The sequence below is a fragment of the Vidua macroura genome, chromosome 3 (genome assembly GCF_024509145.1).
Source record: "Vidua macroura isolate BioBank_ID:100142 chromosome 3, ASM2450914v1, whole genome shotgun sequence".
In the NCBI taxonomy this organism is placed as follows: Eukaryota; Metazoa; Chordata; class Aves; order Passeriformes; family Viduidae; genus Vidua; species Vidua macroura.
The window spans coordinates 82,327,786-82,345,616 of record NC_071573.1 but is presented as its reverse complement, the minus strand read 5'-3'; the positions used below and the strand labels follow the sequence as shown (position 1 = coordinate 82,345,616).

The 17,831-nt window shown below is 42.1% G+C and overlaps 1 protein-coding gene across 1 annotated transcript; it reads left to right on the top strand.

The window, feature by feature from the left end:
* The first annotated feature begins 2,266 nt into the window (after positions 1–2,266).
* Positions 2,267–7,696, top strand: LOC128805541 (nuclear receptor subfamily 0 group B member 2-like). Its single transcript, XM_053974298.1, has 2 exons — positions 2,267–2,873; positions 7,288–7,696. Exons 1-2 carry the CDS (start codon positions 2,267–2,269, stop codon positions 7,539–7,541), a joined length of 861 nt encoding a protein of 286 aa, XP_053830273.1. The 3' UTR covers positions 7,542–7,696.
* The last annotated feature ends 10,135 nt before the right edge of the window (positions 7,697–17,831 follow it).

Below are 17,831 nucleotides of genomic sequence, written 5' to 3'. Positions count from 1 at the left end.
GGTAAGATTTAGAAAGAAAAATTAACTGTTGCCTAATTTATGACTATAGAGCTAAATTTGGCTGCTGGTCTCCTACCTTTGAGAAAATTGGGTCACACAGGAAGTTCACTTCAGTCAATTTTGAATCAGGATGACCAGGATCAGTTTCACCTGCAATTCAGTGTTGACTCATAATTCTAAGTAATCATTTTTTCAGGAAAGCTGATAATGCGTAATGCATTCTAGGCAGTCATACTGGTGACTGACCTTTACTCTTATTTTTGGTAAACAGTCATAAAGTTATTATATAATTATATATATATATATTTATATATATATATACTGGGAATTTCTGATAGAAAGAAATGTAATTTGCTTCTGCCTCTTAGATCTATACACAACCAAAGGAAATAAATGATGACAAGTAGAAATGGTATCCAATACCATATGTTGCTGACATCAGGACTCTGCATATGATAGATGCAGGCCTCAGAAAGAAAAAAGTAGGAAAAGAACCAGTTTAACCTGAAGGAGAATTTTCATAAGCACAGTTAATAGGAGCTGTGAAATAAAGGCATGAACCAAGAGTGAAATGGTTAACCATGAGATGCTCTTGGAGCACAGGAGCTGGGTTGCTCAGAACTCTGCTGCCTAGATTACTGAAACATCACCACACTCCCCAGCAGTTAGGAGACAGAACTCCTTTCACAAACAAGCACTTTGCAAGAATGACTTTAGCAAGCTCAGTCTGTCTTTCTAGAACAGCCATTAGCCAATCACTGTAATTCATGCTGAACCTCAGATGGCAATGGCCCTGTAACTGGAGTTCATTCCATTCAACCTCAGCCCAGCTTGAATTTTACATCATGAATAAGAAGGAATGGACTTCCTGGGGACTTCTCTGTTGCTGTGACATTTAACTTACAAAGCTCTTTGGTACCCCAGCAATGGGCAGGATACAGGGAGCTGTTGAATGAATGGACAGGTGGACAAGCAAATACCCCCGGGTGCTGTGTGTGCCTTGAACCTTCACAGCAGTTAGTAGTCACTGCACCTCAGCAGCACTACACTCCTAAATTTCTCACCTTTGGAGCACTCATCTTTTCCTCCACTTTTCGTCTCCTCAGAAGGGGAAAATTTTGCAACAGAAATATCATGAAGAGGTAAAGAATGTAATTCTTAAAATAGCCCAGCATGGAAAAAACCCAAACCTAGTGCAGCAAAACACAAATTTGTAGTTACACATCTGATAGTGAGGGGGAGGCTTTTACACACCAAAGGCTTGGAGATCTGGCAGATAGAGACCTTCAAGCTGTTGTTTTTAATGCCCAGTTTTTGCTGAGACATGCTAAGAGCCCAGATGGTAGGAATGCATAAACATCGTGCTTGGTGAAAAAAACTTGGTACCTTTTCCCCTGTGTAAGAGCAAGCAAAGAGAGTAGAGTGCAAAGTAACACAAACTTGAAGTAGCAATGTCTTCTTATTAAGGCTGAGCTCCTTTCATTCCTCCTACCTAGTGTTCCCTGATGTTGTCTGAAGGGTCCTGACAATTCAATCATTCAACGCTTGAGCTGCTACAAAAGTTCACATGTACACTAGTATGAAATGCCATTTTTTCCTCATCAGTTTCTATGAGGAAAATTTAATTACACAGCCTGTCTGGGAGAAATATTCTGAAGGAGGAAGCTGTACTGGATATCTTGTGTCGTCTTGTTCTACATCAATGCCCAGGTGCCCAGGCTGCTCAGGGAACTGGTAGAGTCACCATTCCTGGAGGCACTTAAAAGCATGTAAATGTGGCTCTTGGGAACATGGATTAGTGGTGGACTTGGCAGTGTTGGGTTAATGGCTGGTCTTGATGATCTGAAAGGTCTTTTCCAACCTAATCAATTTTATGACTCTGAACCCTCACATTCTGTGTTTGAAATTATCATGTGTGAAATACAAGAGAGAACACTGTCATGAGCTCCAACAGCTGACCTTCTCTGAAGTTTCTCTCAAATCTCACAAAAACATGAGGCAATTCTGAAACACAGGATTTCCATCCCCAGGACTGTCTCCAGGACTGGCCCACGCCACCCACTCCCCTGGGGCTACAGCAGCCCAGGGACACGAGCAGCCTGCAGCCACGCCCCACTGGAAACACACTGGTGCAAGTAAAGTTCAAGGTAACCTTACGGATCAGGGTCATATTACTTTTCAACACCTGCCCATGTCTATATAAGCACACAATGCCTCCCTGTGTGGCAGAAAGGCCCTCCCCTGCTGCTGACACATGGCTCCAGACATGCTGCTTCCTGCCACAGGGAACTCTGCCTCCATGGCCACCAAGATCCCAGCTGAGAAATCTGGGAAATGTCAGTGTGAGACACACCATTCTAAAAGCATCCTGTACCAGATCCTTAACAAAGAGCATGGAAGTGAGACCAAGAGGCACCAGCAGCATTGCAGTCCCCACTGCTGTGAAAGAAGCAAAGGCTGCCCTTGTTTGGACAGGAGAAGAGTTGTCCTGAAAACACCAGAAGCCACGTGCAGAAGAGCTTCTGAAGTGCTGTTGAAGACTTCAACTTTTATTAGAAACCTACCTTCTTTTTATCACATGCCTTGGGAGGATCAGTTTGTCCTCATACAACAGAACTGGGCCCCTCTTTTTGTCCTGGGCATGGCACAAGAAGGAGTGGATTTTGACCTGAGAGAGATTCCAACCACCAGTTTATTGAAAAAAATCCTCCTCAATCAGTCTTCAACAGCTATGAATGAACTGGGCAGCTCATCACCAGGAGCATCTTTCACAGAAGTTCAGAAGATGAAGAACTTATTGTGGAAATTCTGGGACCTGGACATAAGTGGAAAAGAATATGCCTATCTTAAAGGAATTATTCTTTTTAATTCTGGTAAGTCCTCCCAGAAATTACACAAATGATTATGCACTTAGAAAGATATTTGATATTTTTATTTATGTATAGAAAATGTTTTGTTTTACTAATTTCTATGAATATAGTTAAATGTTCTCAAAAACCTGTATTCCATGATTTAACACTTTTTCTGCCTGATGTGGTTTATTTTGGTTCCTTGGATATGTGCAGTATGTCACCCACTGTAAGTCAAAACAACCTCTATCTGACAAATTTTAAGTCATAAAGAATTGTGTAACTTCAAACTGACTTCCAGTTCAAAGGTAATACAGCAGCCTCACCCTCACGTCACAGCAAGGGAGAGATGGTACATGGGCACATGATGTGAGCTTTAGAAGTATTTTAACAAAGGCTTCCTCAGTAACAAGAACACTGGAAAAAATAACCATCTGATTTTCATCAGTGAGGCAAAGGATGCTATGTTGAGGTCACACAGCTTTTACGTATTTATATCCTTTATTTATATAATTTAGTATCTCTACTTCCAAAGCCTGGGACAACAAACTAAGACTTCTGATTGCATCTTCTCACTTCTGATGCCAAGTTCAGGCTCCTTAGGAAGGAAGGTTGCCTCAGTCAGCACCATGGAATGCATGAGTCATTAAAAGCTGAGCTCTAAGTCCACTAGAGTAAATGGAAAGACTTATTGACTCCAGCCTGCTCTGGCTCAGATGCCCAGCTCCTTCCACAGCAATCACTGCTGCTGGCTGCACTGCCAGCACTGTGCTGTACTTGGGACTGCACCAAAAGGATGCTTGAATGCTTCAGTTATCCCATTATATTTCTCGTGGTGCATGGTTTATAGGCTGCTCAAAGGCTGTGTGACTTTATATTTGTTGCCAGTGGGATTCAAGTTCTGATTCTTGAGGTGTAATGTCATCCAGATGCTTGGCATTGCCTTGAGTGTCTATGCCGCAGCATCAAACCAGAAGAGTTTGTTTCAGTGCAAGCTTTTTTCACAATAAAATCAGGCTAAAAGAAACCACTGTTTATATCCAGGGGGATGATAAGAGGAGAAAGGCCTCATCTGCAGCAGCTTACACAGTTTAACTAGCTGGCATTTTTATTGCCTCTGTGGGTAAAATGCAATTTTCACTTAAGGAGAAACAGCAGCAGCAGCAGGGTTATGTTCTGGATTTGTGCCTCCTAAAGGCCTGCTGCTTCCCCAAGGTGCTGTATGAGAGAGCCAGCAGCCTTGATGCTGTCTGCAGACACATTCCACAGTTTCAGGAATGGCACTCAACTCTTAGTTGGGATAATCCTACTCCCTGGAATGGAATATTTCTCCATGAGCTGCAGAAGGCAGCCTGGAGAACATCAGTTAAGCTTAGATTCAGTTAAGCCTCCGTATGAAACACAGTCACCATCTAAGTCTGGGCTGAAACATGTACTCAGGGCTTATACACAGCCCAAACCATCCTTTGCTGCAAACAAATCTGTACAGCTGTTGTTTCACAACTACTACTTTTAATAGTTTTTCAACACTTTCCACAAAACTCAGAAAATGTTTTCTACATATTTGCAACACATTTTCAAACTTCTCAAGTTTTGGCTTGATGTTTGGCAAAATGCTACTATTTTTGCAGGCCTCAGTTCTAAAAGGATTTCAGGAAGTCACCAGCAGTGACTAACTCTCTTTTGGATTACAGAGTACCTCATTACCACCCTTAATATTTTTCTTCTGTTGGGACCGCCAAAACTGACTGAAGCAATGGGGAAGGGCCAGGACCAGAGCGGTCCAGAGCTGGATCATGAGCTGGAGTTAACAGGACATCCAGGCATGCAGCTGTAGCAGCCATCACTTGGATAAGAAGCATGACAATTAAGCAAAGCTTTTCTTGTACCCTGAGTGATCTCTTGTGGCAACAGACATCGTGCTTACTCTCATCAGAAAAATCCCTTTGGCAAGAGGGTGGCAGGCAGCACGATGGAGTGTAGGCCCTCCTACAAGAATCATAGAATGCTTTGGGTTGGAAGGGACCCTAAAGATCATCTAGTGCAACCCCCCTGCCATTGGAAAGGATACCTTCCACTAGACCAGGTCCCTCTAAGCCCATCCAGCCTGGCCTTCTGGCCAACTTCTGGGGATGTGGCATTCACAACATCTCTGGGCAAGCTGTTCCAACCTCACCACTCTCACAGTAAAGGATTTCTGCCTACACATCTGGCCTATGCCTGCCTACCTTCTTTCAGTTCAAGGCCATTCCCCCTTCTCCTGTCATTACAGGCCCTTGTAAAAAGTCCCTGTCCAGCTTTCTTGTAAAGCCCCTTTAGGTACTGGAAGGCTGCTCTAAGGTCTTTCTAAAGCCTTTTCTTCTCCAGGCTGAGCAACCCAAACTCTGTCAGCCTGCATTCATAGGAGAGGTGCTCCAGCTCTCTGATCATCTTCAGGGCCCTCCTCTGGAGTCATTCCAGCAGGTCCATGTCCTTCCTGTGCTGAGGGCCCCAGAGCTGGAAATAACTGTGCAGCACCTCTGTGTGGGAGGCTCTGGCTGGGTTACTGATTGACCACATCTGGGCTAGCAAGAACCTGCAAAGAAGAAATTGTGCACCAGCCCCCGAGGGGAAACCAGCACCTTGCATCAACAGAATCCAGACTCTCCAGAACATATTGGCATCCCCACTCTTCCCAGGGGAGCTTTGTCTGGGTGGCTTTGGAGCTGTCTCTGTATCTGTGGGTGAAGGGTCCAGCTGCAAAGCCTTCTCTACTTGGACCCAGGCCATAAGTCAAAGGAAGGAGCAGGTAGGACTGTTCTGCCACACAGGAACAGCACAGAGTGAGGTGGAAACATTTTTGTGTTTTTGACAGTTGGCTGAAGAGCAATTGGGACTGCACAGTGAAGAGATGGGAATAGCTAAAAACAGTGCTGTTATTATATCAGTGCCATACATATGCATATTTATGTACACATACATATTCAAAAATTCCATCAAGGCTGTGACAGGGTTTCTGTTAAAAAAAAAAAAAGGATACTCTTAAGAGGTTTACAGTTCATCTGGAAACATGTGTTTGACTGAATATTATTACAACATATCTTAGAACAAGAAGTGTCTCATAATATGTAAATTAAAACCACTCTTCCATTACATAGAAAAGAAGACCAAATGGGGAAATCAAGTATATTTGAAGAGATATAAACTATTGCAACTTCATCCTGAATCCACAAAATCCTGACAATTTCCTTTCCATGAAAAATCTAACATTTGGAATCATCCTCACAGCTTGCAGCTGCTGGTAATCCTGGGGGAGATTATGACTTTTGCAAACACTTAATTTCTGGCTAGCCTGGTTGCAGGTTTGGCTGAAGCTTCTTCTCCTCTGGCAGTGATGTCTAGGAAGAAGAGAGTTGCTGAAGGCTGATAACAGTCAGCCAGTGACAGACTGAAGGAAACCCAACCAGATTTGTTTTGCCCTGGTACAGGGCACTAGTCAAGAGTGCTGAATTTCCCACATGGAAATGAATGATCCTGTGTGAAACATTTGGTGTGAGCTATTCAGATTCTATTCCAGGGAGGTATGGGGTCAGTCACTGTAAACGTTGCCAAATAGTGTGTTCTACCCTCTGTCCAGACTGCAACAATTCTAGGAGATAAAAGGTATCCTTAGAGAGTGAGGACAGGAGGCAACAGGCTGCTGAGAGCTACCTGACAAAGCAATCCCTCCAGAGGCAAAGGATGAACACAGGGTGTCCTTAGCACTGAGTTCTGGCACCCACAAACCCCTCAGTGAGCCAGCAGGTCACATGCTATGGGAGGTATGTGATTGAGGCTCAAGACCATGACTCCACAGGGCAAAGGCCTCTTCTCCTTCAGACACTCCTCTTGCTGAGGCACTCTTCTTGCTCTTTTTAGACTGTAAATGAAAATACCTAGATAGTATGGTGAACTACAGTGCCACAGCTTAATCTAGTAAACAGAGGCAACAATAGGATGGAGATGGGGCTGGGTATTCTGGAAATCTACATCTTCAGGCTGTGAGCCTGCTCGCTGCTCCAAACCATCATCTCCATCTCCTGGTGTTACCTAGGTAGGGTAGATTAGAGCTGGAATATTTCCACCTGCCCAGACCACTATCTCAGCATCATTTGGTGGGTAGACAACACTACAAAACTTCTTTTCCATCTGTACTGAGTCAAAATTACATGCTGTTACCATTTCAAAGCTGGATTTTAATGTAATGGGCTAGATTCCAATGTGATTACAATGCTGCCCAATGCTCATTCAAATTATTGAGCTACACATACCTTCTTTTTCCTTTTTCCAAAAAGTATGTTTAGGAAGTGTTTTTTTTTTTTTTTTCTATAGAGAAAGTAATGCAGACACCCATCATTACAAAAGGCACAGAACAGAAATGTTTACTCAGGATTTGTTACTTTACTTTTTGTTTTGACAGAATGTCATGTCCTGAAATCTCTCCCATATGTACAATCACTGCAGCAGGAAGCTCAGAAAGCTCTGATGGAGTTTATCTCAACAATGTTCCATGGAAGCCTCAGCAGGTTTGCTTTGATTCTTCAGCTAATCACGTCTCTTCGAGACATTGATGCAGATGCTATTGAAGAGCTCTTCTTCAGGCCCATCCTAGTAGAGGCCACCCTAAATGTACTACTTCTAGAAACCCTATATGTCAAGCCAGACTGGCTTTGAAAACAAATGACATCTGAGCAATAAAATATTTCATTTTGAAGACATGAGAGAATATTATGAGCTAAATAAACACATTTCAAGCAAATCATTGATGCGTATTTGTAAGCCATATATGCTTCGATGATGAAGTAATTTTGTAACATTTTAGAATTAAAAGCAGAGAAAATTAAGCATTTCATGATACTGTGTGTTTTTAAAAAACCCTTAGTCTAAGTATTTAAAGATTGTCTAGGAGCATCAGCATACTTTCCAGTTGTGCTAGGTTCAACTGTATTATTTCTAGTGAGCATTTTTCCAGCTGCTTTTGCTTTGGCTTTAAGGAACAGGGGCAATGGTAAATTTTATTCAGTTTAAGATAGATACATAAAAGGCTGGTCAATGGTAGAATCAGTACAAATCATTCCTTTTCCTTGTCAGTCCCTGACCCCAATCCTTTTTCTGTTCCACTGACACCTCTAGTACTTGGCTGTAATTGCACGATGGAGCTCCCCCTTATTAACTGCTTTCTTATAGGTTTTTTTCTAAGTCTTGCAGCAAACTGTGGGCATTAAATCCCTCTCCCATTATTGACAAAGTCCTTCCCTAAGGAACTAAACAATATAAACCAAAAATTTGTTGACTGGACAACGGCTGTTGTTCAGGATTGTTTCCAGAATGGGAATAACAAAGGTTGAAAGTTACTGTGTCATGCCATAAGCAGCAGAACTAATGTAGCCCAATCTCCTACACATTTAAGACCTTTTCCCTTTAGCCCTGCCTGCACCTTTCTATAATTACCCTCACTTCCTTCCAAATTGTCACCCTGTTCTTTTAAAAGTTTTAATGTTCTTTTAAAAGTTTTCTATGCCTTTTGATGTTTACATATTTCTACTGGAATTTCTCACACACTGTCATGTAAATAATGATTATTTTGCATTCTTCTTTGTGGGAGGAGAGAATTGATGGACTGTTGGTTTGACCAGTGTGGTTGGAGAGGTGGCAATTTCACCCTCCAATCCACTGTCTCTTTTTGAATTCTATATATTGCGAGGTCAGAAATAAAACTTCCTCTTTTCCTTCTTTTGCATCTTGAGTGAATGCGTGAGTTATTTTGTGTCGTAGTGCAACACCAAATAGATGTAAGATATTCCTTGGACAGCAGAAATGCTAAAATATGGTTTCCTACAGATGTGTACAATCTGTTCCTACATCTCTCACTGCAAGAGTTCCATGTTTCCACCTCCAAGTGCACTGTGGCATGCCCCAAAAATGTCTCTGTCTCCTACCCGTCTGGCTGGAGAAGAGGCAGCACGTGTTGGGGTGGGTGCCAAATGATGTGTGTGCTGACTGCCCTTCTGTCAGGATGAAAAAACATTGAGCTTCTGCTTTAGCTGCAGCAGGGAAAGCTATTTGTATCCATTTTCTGTCCCACTCCTTTCACAATGGTTTCCATGAAACTTAAGGGAATTAATTTCTGAGTTTTTTCAGTAGTGGATCCAGCCTAGTTTTGCTTGGCAAGAGGGCTCAAATTCACCAAATGGGGGCTGACAGACAGGTAGACAGACAACACAACGAAGAGTATGATAGCTTAGAATTCCTTAGAATGTCAAGCTAAAGTCAAAGGAAAGAGAACTTGTAAATATATATAATATATATATATATGTAAAAATGCACATCAACAGAGATGGATGTTGAAAGGACTTCTAGAAGTCCTTTCTAGAAGTCAAATAGCTAAGGAAAACAGAAGTTTAAATAATAAAAAGAGTTTAGTACCTGTCATTTTTGACAAAAGAACACACATTTTTCTCCCACTTTGTTAATCAAGGAGTAAATTGCCAAAATGAAGGGGAAGAAGAAAACCCCAAACAAGGCAAACCAACTAAACCCCTGCGTAGTAGTGATGACAGAAGTAACAACCTCTACAGTAAACACAACTCACTTTCTGATGTCCCTAAGCTAACTGAACCTTTCAGAACTGCGTATTTTTGGACTGATATTTTCCATGGAAAGCCCTCAGAGTGGAAGTCTTCAGTAGCTTTTCTTTTGTTAAAATGGTTCAATAGTACTGCCACAGACCTGCTGCAGTGCAGGGTAACAGGATATTCCATGGTGAGTTGCTTGTGATGCTGAATGAAAACATTAGTTCCGGACATTGGCTTTTTGCCTGTTCTTCTTAAGATTTAAGCAAGCAGAATGCATCCAAAACTGGCATTTGTACATTTGGAACCTACAATATCATTTGGCAGCAGACATATGAGTTCAAACACCTCCCAAGTCCTATAAGCTTCTACCTCTACTATAGATGCTCCACGTGCACCCAGACAGTGCAGCACAGGCCGGGGTGGAAGGAGCAGGGCTCAGCTGGCTTTGCACATGCAGCAGCTTCTGCCATGGAAAAGGGCAGAAGGGCTATGCTCTCATCTCAGTGCTCCCACTGCTGGTTTGAAGAATGTAGAGAGGGGAAGGAATATCCTCAGCTCAGTGGGAAGAGTGAGGAATTTTAGAAAGAGGTAAAATGTACAGAAAATATGCAGAATGAAAAACAATCATGGGGGCTTAGAGAAAGGAGCCAAAAGGCCAAACAAAAAAAACGGGGGGAAGAGAGGGACAGAAGCAGCTTATTAATAGAGCTCATTTCTATGTAGAATCCAGCTTACCTTCATAAGTCAAAGGCCTGCTAAATGACTCACCAACAACCTGAACCCAGGACATGGTTCATGGTTCTGTAGCCTGAATTTCAGGCTAATGACAGCACACCAGACAGTCTCTGCTCACAGCTTTATTATAAAAAATCTGTTCAAGGTCATTGACTTTATCTACATATACAACAGCTTCAACTCAGCTGTCCTTGAACTGGAGGGCACAATGCCAACAAGTTCCACGGCTTGGCTCACCTTGAAGACAATGCTGTACTTGCTGATGATTCTTTTAGCCTGGTGTGAATCTATGTAACCATGTCTAAAAAGAGTGCCTGGTACTCCAGAGGGAAGATTGTAGTCAACATCTTCGATTTTCAAGATGACTTCACCTTCTACTGTGAGGGCAAATACTAGGCTTCAAATGGAACTCCCACAAGATCTGATACTCATGGATCTCACCTCACTGTGCTTGTATACAAGATTCTTCAGAAGATCAACAGATCTTATCTTAGTATCCTGTTCAAAGGAGCTGAGATACCACTTGTCTTGCTGAGGACAGAGTAAGAACCTGTATTTACTGTATTTAAGCGTCACATGAAGCTGGAGGCTGTGCAGGTACAAGAAACCAGCAGGAACAGGAGAAGTGAGGGATTGTGAGCAGAGTTAGGAGCAAAAATAGGAGCTCTCCCTGGAAAGTGGAAAGGCACAGCACCAGACAGCCTTTAGAAGTCAATGGAAATAATGCATTGGAATGAAGAAGCAGAGACAGAAATTAACAGAAGGCAAGAGGATGACAACAGAAAAATCCCTACTCCAGGAAAAAAAAGAAAAAAGAGAGAGAAAGAGGGAGAGACAGGGAGAGAGAAGCATCGAAGAAAGGTTTGTCACCACTATTCAGCTTCTGGGATTGAAAACAGAAGCACCGTTTCTCCAGCTGTGAAATCCACCGATGTGGCGCGTGTATCCATCCCCCTCTAGCGCCCAGGAGACCACAGTATTGCTATCACCTGGAGTGTGAGCTCAGCTGCGGGAAGCGTGCCAGATAAAGCACCTACCGCTGCTGCTAACCCAGGCAGAGCTTTCACTCAAGGACACCTCTCCTCTCCCGTTGCTGACTTGTTCAAAATAGTGCATGGCAATGTTTTTCAATTGTTAGAAGAAATCTGCATTTGCAAAATCAAGAAGGAAAAAGTAAATTCAAATTGCTCGTGAAACTTTACTCCAGCCTCCTGAATATGATCATAAACTCTTTTAATGACCTGATTACAAACTCCTGTGGTTTCCCCTCAGGACTCCCTGCCTTTCTTGGGGCAAAGAATAGCCTCTGCGTGCTGTGGGAATTTGTTATTACTGTACAATGGAGGAGGCTGCTGTCGGCTAAGGCTCAGCTGCTTTTGTTGCAGCACCATCATTGCAGAACCTGAACTAAAATGGATCTGCAGTGCCAGAAACAATGCTTTAACAGTAAAATTGGTTGAATGACACCTTATGGAGTGTGGGCGAGCCACGTAAATTGAATTGTCATTATTCCAGAGTGGTATTGTCCCAGAAAAAGCTGCTACTAACAGTGTTAAATGGAGTAAAAGGTTATAGTTTTTCACAGTGGCAAACACAATACCTGGGAAAGGGTAGTTTGCAGAAGTCAGAAGGCTCTCATAGTTGCAATCCAGGTCACAACAGGTTGTGTCTCGTGCTTCCAGAATGATGTATAGTGCTGTAAGCACTGAAAAATCAGTCTGTGCACACCTGAAGTGCTGGAAGCTTTCATCGACCCTAATCTAGGTGTTTTCATTCCTCCTTTGTAAAAAAAAGTGGTGATAATAATGCCTTCCTTTTTTGACACATCTTTGAAGATTTTAATCAGTGTTTGTAAAGAGCTAAAAATGACGGTCCTTGAGAACATGAGGGAATCCCACTGAAAATTATTAAATTCAGTGTTCTACACTAAATTGAGCGCACACAGTAAAGTGATGGAGAAGCCTACACACTACAGAGAAAGTATAAATAGAGAAGATATTGGAGATCAAGCTTTAGTAAGCACCAAGTAATGCAGTGATCTCATAGCAAAAGTAACATGAGATTTCCAGTGGTGGGAATCCATCTTGCAAGACAGTCACTTGCACTCTCTCTCGAACATGGAGAGGGATATGCTCTGAGGGAGATATGCCACCCTTCTCTCAGACACCTGCCTTAGCTTTGGATGAATCACACCATGAAGTGGTGCGCACCTAAGGGCAGGAGCCCACCTAACCATTTGAGAGTCATTGCCTAATTTTCACACAGTAAAAATGAGATTAATCTTACCTCTATGGCATATACAAAAGCAGTCTGGATCCAGTTTGCAGCTGCAATATTAACTTTAATGCATTCTAATTCATGTCAGAAGCATGCTTGGATTTGCAGTCCTGACCATTACACAGTAGGTTTTGGAATTAAGCTTTCAGCTAAACATGTATTTCTAATAACAAAAACATTATATAGGCTTGGAAACAAAGATAATTCTGTGATTTTATTCATCTGCCCATAAATTACTAAGAAGGCATGCATAAGACATCACATTTATAAATCTATGTCCTATCTATACTATCTATATTAATATTTCTATGCAGGTTTTTTTTTGGCTGTGTTTTCTGCTTTTACTGTGGAATGCCTTTCTTGCCTCTTTTGTAGAAACAAAGGCATTTCATTCAAAACCTAAATTTTCACTTTTGCTAGAAAGCACTTGCAAGTTATAATCTCAGACATAATTTTATTTGCAGACAGGGCACTATTGTAGGGTACGAGTATGCAACATATGCAGTTCTTCACTTCATATTAATACAGGCACACAATGAAATATATGCTCCTTTTCTATCACAGGTCTGCTGATAAAAGCAGCCTGGCTCAGGGGAAAAAAATGGAGACAACTTTCTTCAATAAATGCATAGTCTAAAAAATACCAATTCCTGTAATGACAAAAAAGGGTCCCACTGAATCCAGTGTTACTATTTGTGCATAAATCCTCAATCTTTCCCAGCAGGCCAGGAGAGAGGAGGGTGAGTCAGTAGTTTGGTTTTGCTTGGGCTTGTTATCAACTGTTGTCCTTATGAGATTGTGATTTTGAAAGTACAAGTTGTCATTCTTCCTGTGTTCTTTCTCTCTTTCTCTGCCTGGGGGGGTAGCAGAAATGTTGCAAGATGAAGCACTCCACATCTCACCTGAGATAAGAGCATCTTCATCAAAGGAAGACATAGCCACAGCTATCTGCAAGTAATCTCATGAGCCAAGAATGCAAAACTTCAAGTAGCGTGGGAATGGTCCCATTCCAGTCGCAGCGGAAACAGTGCAACCCACGCCCACTCATAACCATAGATTTTTATTAGGAGGGAAAAATGGAAATCTAGTGGGAAAAATAAAGGTCTTGTTTGTGCAGGTGACCATACAGTGAAGGGTCTAAAATTCTTTCCTTATCCTTACTAGCAATGAAAAGTAATCTGTCATACACCTGTAACAGACAAATGTTTGCTTCCAAATATTGAAATATCCATTGGTGCCTTGGAATATAACTTGATGCAGTAGATGGCTGTGGCCACTGCAGCAAGAGCAGGGGGTTGCACATCTGTTGAGGAGCAATGCAGCTCCTGGGAGCAAGACACAAAGTATGATGACAGACAAGGAAGGGATACTTTATGCAGGAGGAACAGAGCACCATCCCCACTGTGCAGCATTGTCTAGGAACTCAACACAACTGGGAGGGCAACCAAAGATGTAAGAGCAAGTTGTCATTCCTGGTGACATGGTACACACTGGTGGTGTATCAGACTAGTCTGCCACAAAACACGACATTGTCATATAGAAGTGACCACAGAGGTGTTGCACGTGGCTCCTCACCATGCTGCTGTGGCACCCTGGACTGGCAGGTGTTGCTCCTATACTTCTTCTGGGATCTTGAGTCCTCTCAATGCTGCTACATCATCTTGTACAGTCCCTGCATCCCTAATCTATGTAGTTTTCACACTCTAAGGCACTGAATATGTGAGCTCTGCACAGCCTTCTGAGGGTGTATGGATAGGTGTGGACTCCCTCGCCCACACTCCAAGATAGGCAAAAGCAAGCCAGTTCAGATCTGAAAGTCATGTATTTGCACAGATTTAAAAACTTGGGTACAGCCCTGGGCCACTCCAGCTACACAGATTCCAGAAGTGGGTGGCATCCAGTTGGCTTGGAAAATGAGTGAGGTAAATGTGTGTCTGTCTGCACCTGTCCTGGTCAATACATATGAATCAACAGCATCATTATTAGGAAAATAAGATTAGGGCAGGGACTAGGAAGGTCCACCTACAACATCCAATCTGGTCTCACTCATCGTGGATATCAACTGTGTGTATGATTGCATCCCCAAACTTATCAAGCTCCACCTGAAGATAATCTAGGATGTGTTTGCATACCCTGCTCCTAATAGGACAGTACATAATGGGACAGAGCTTCCTGATTTGATGGTTAGGAACTTTCTAATTCCAGAACTTTCTAATTCCAATTCTAGACTACTAACATTTTATTATATGCATCTTCTTTCTACTACCAGTATCAATTCAAATTGCTTTTCTCACTCAAGGTGTTGGATATCCAAGATGTTTGTAGACAACAGTGGTGTCCCCAATCCATCTGCCTCTGGCAGCTCCACCTGCCATCCCTACTCTGATAGTTTGCAACTTCTGATCCACTTCTCACTCTTTGACTCCCTGATGAAACTCTTTGATACAGAGATGAATCTCAGATTTGCTTCCATCTGTTCTCTCCTTCACCTGGAGGTCATTTTGTTTCCTGTTCTATGCCAGTATCACATAAGGCTTCATTGCTCCGTCTGAGACTCCACCTCTTAGCTATCTCAACTATATCTCCCTCTCCTCTGTTGCAACTGTCTTCCCTAATTTTCTCTTTTGCCATTCCATCATCTGCCTGATTTTTCATATCCCTTTCCATTACTGCAATTTAATTTCTCTTTTTTTTCTTCTCTATCAGTTAGTCTTTTTTTTGTTTTAATTTTGCAACTGCATCCTTCTTCCTCTCTTACCCTTCAGGTAAGTTTCCTAGATCCTAGCCTTAAAGAAAGGATGAAAATTCTCAGATCTCCTCCTACAAATTGCTACACAAGCCACCCTTGCTGTTGTTTGTTTTGGGTAGGTAGAGAATTGCTTGCAAGAGTAATTTTTCCTTTGGTCTTGCCTGTAACAGTCTTTCACAAGAAGCTGAATGTGTGCAGTCGTAGGCAGTAGCTTTGACAATACATATGAAACCACCAGTAGGTCTTGTACCACCTCCTGGCACATTTGAAGGAAAACAACCCTAGGCATTCTTCTACTGCAATGTAAATCATTCCAGTATCTTCAGACCTGAGCAAAACCACTCCTGTTTTCTATCTCATCCTACTTCTTGCTATCACCTTTTCGGCATGCTAAGGAAGGTGTACTAGGAAAGCATACTTCTTTCTTTCCACTAATCTCATTTCTGGGTGATGTGAGAAGCCTATCAGGAAGACAGAGGAAAACATTAGATAGCTTAAGTGTTCACACAGTCATCATATGCCAAGGAAATACACTTTGTTCTGCTGACCTCCAGAATATTTTGACTTCTCTAGCTAACTTGCTTCTACTGTGCTGCCTGAGATCCCTCTTTCAAAGGAAACTGTTTTCATTCATTAATCTGAGTTAGTTCGGACCAATGGTTTTGCATTTTGAAATATGTTTTAGTTTACTGAGGTCTCTTCAAAAGAAAGCACTGGAAAGTACAAATCTACAGTTTATTATATGGGCAGTTTAAGAAAAACAAAACCAAACTGTTCAGTGCTTTCTATAAAAAGGAGATGATAGAGAACACCAATAGTTTGGGGTTTTTTTGAGGGGGGGTAAGGGGGTTGAGGCAGATGATTTTTCAAGTTCTGTTTTTCATTATATCCACCTCAGAAAGTAGATGGAAGATGCAAAGTCCTGGAAAGGGGGATGAACTTTGTCATCTTGGACACAGGTTAGAAGAAATCAAAAAGGTGGTTGTGCCCACTCTTGCAAACAACTGCAAATTCTAAGTAGAATCCAGGGAGACTGCTTGTTTAGGTCCTTACATTCTCAAAATACAACAATATCTCAGAACGTATTTATCCCCTTCTTGAGCAGACTTTCACATCTGATTGTACAACAATGAAAGGATCAAAGGTACAAAAAGAAATATTCAGGATTTTGGCTCAGCTGAGTAATCAACTCTTGACATTTCTGATAAAACTGTAAAGAACAACATAAGGAAGACAGGCTGATAACATATAAATAATGTTTCCTAGCTTCAGGCCTACGGTAACCCACATTTGAATTATGCAGACTGAAAAGACCTTTCCTTTGTGGAGATCCAAATATTTCGTACTAGTTATCTGTGGTTTTAAAAGCATAAGGCACAATAAGTGATCAGCTTGATGGTTATGATTGTTCCTCCCTTTCCCACAAAGATAAGTAAACCACCTCTGCCCCAGACCAAATCCCAGCATTAACGCATGTCCTGTTAGGCTCTGTGCTAGTGAAAGCCCAGCAGCAGCATCAGGATGGGCAAACACAGATCAGTTCATGCCCTATCCACCCCAGGGCTCACAGGGTGCTGCAGACTCCAGGGGCAAATTGCGATGTGCACACAGCTTGCATTGCATATTGCACTGCCGGGCACCCACCTGTTCCCAGCAGCCTGTCCTTTGGAGAGCTTGAGCAGCCCCACTGAACACAATTCCCTCTGAGAAACACACTTGCTTAGTGACTTAGTGACTAGAGACACATCAGTCTCTCAAAGACAAAAATTTTTGATTATTGAACAACTCACAGTGCACCAGAAAAAATATTGCTTGTTTGATTTCACACAGGGTCCAAGCTCAATCTCCTAATGTACTGCAGCTCCTCTCCCAGGCTATGCTGCATATTTTCTGGGAGGTCTGTGATTTACACAGTTAGAAGCTAGAAACAGGGTAGGGTGATCTATAGATTGACTGCTAGACTGATCCATTGGAAGTACCAATACTGCTGTCAGATGCTAAGGCTGATAGCATGCTGAATTAGATTCAATCCTGCTTGGCAGCCTTCTGAAATCTGTAGCTATTATTTGTGAGGGAAAGAAATTGCTGTTGAAGATGACCCATCTTTTATACCGACAGCCATAGTGGCCATGGGACTGTGATGTGCACAAGCATTGAGTATTTATATTTGGAAGTAATCTGATTTTCTGCAATTCAAGGTAATACAATCTGTTGCTTAATTCATCTTGTGGTACCATTATTATTATTATTGGGTTTGGTGTTTTTAACTATTGAAGATTCCTGTTTGAGATAATTTCCCACAAGACTGCCTATGTCTGAACTGTGTGGATCCAACACAACTACTAAAACTCAGAGACTAAGAGTGAGGTTATAGCTTGTGTAGTTACTATCAGCGTTCTCAGGCAATGCCGGTGCTGAACAGGAGGAACAAAGGACTCCTTGCTTCCAGAGGCAATTGCCTGACACAAAAGAGACACACTGTTAAGAGTTCTCTAATTTGCTACCACACATTTTTCTGTGAATAATGGATTTCCATCTCTTCACTGTCACTGCCACGTTAAAACTGCATTGAGTTGAATTTCTCTGCGTATCAGACTAATCAATAACAAATCAACAAAATATCTCTCT

Bases quoted from the DNA above. Each gene is read 5' to 3' on its own strand.
- LOC128805541 (XM_053974298.1), top strand. From the start codon at position 2,267: ATGCTGCTTCCTGCCACAGGGAACTCTGCCTCCATGGCCACCAAGATC. The intron at 2,874-7,287 runs GTAAGTCCTCCC...TTGTTTTGACAG, and splicing joins AATTATTCTTTTTAATTCTG to AATGTCATGTCCTGAAATCT.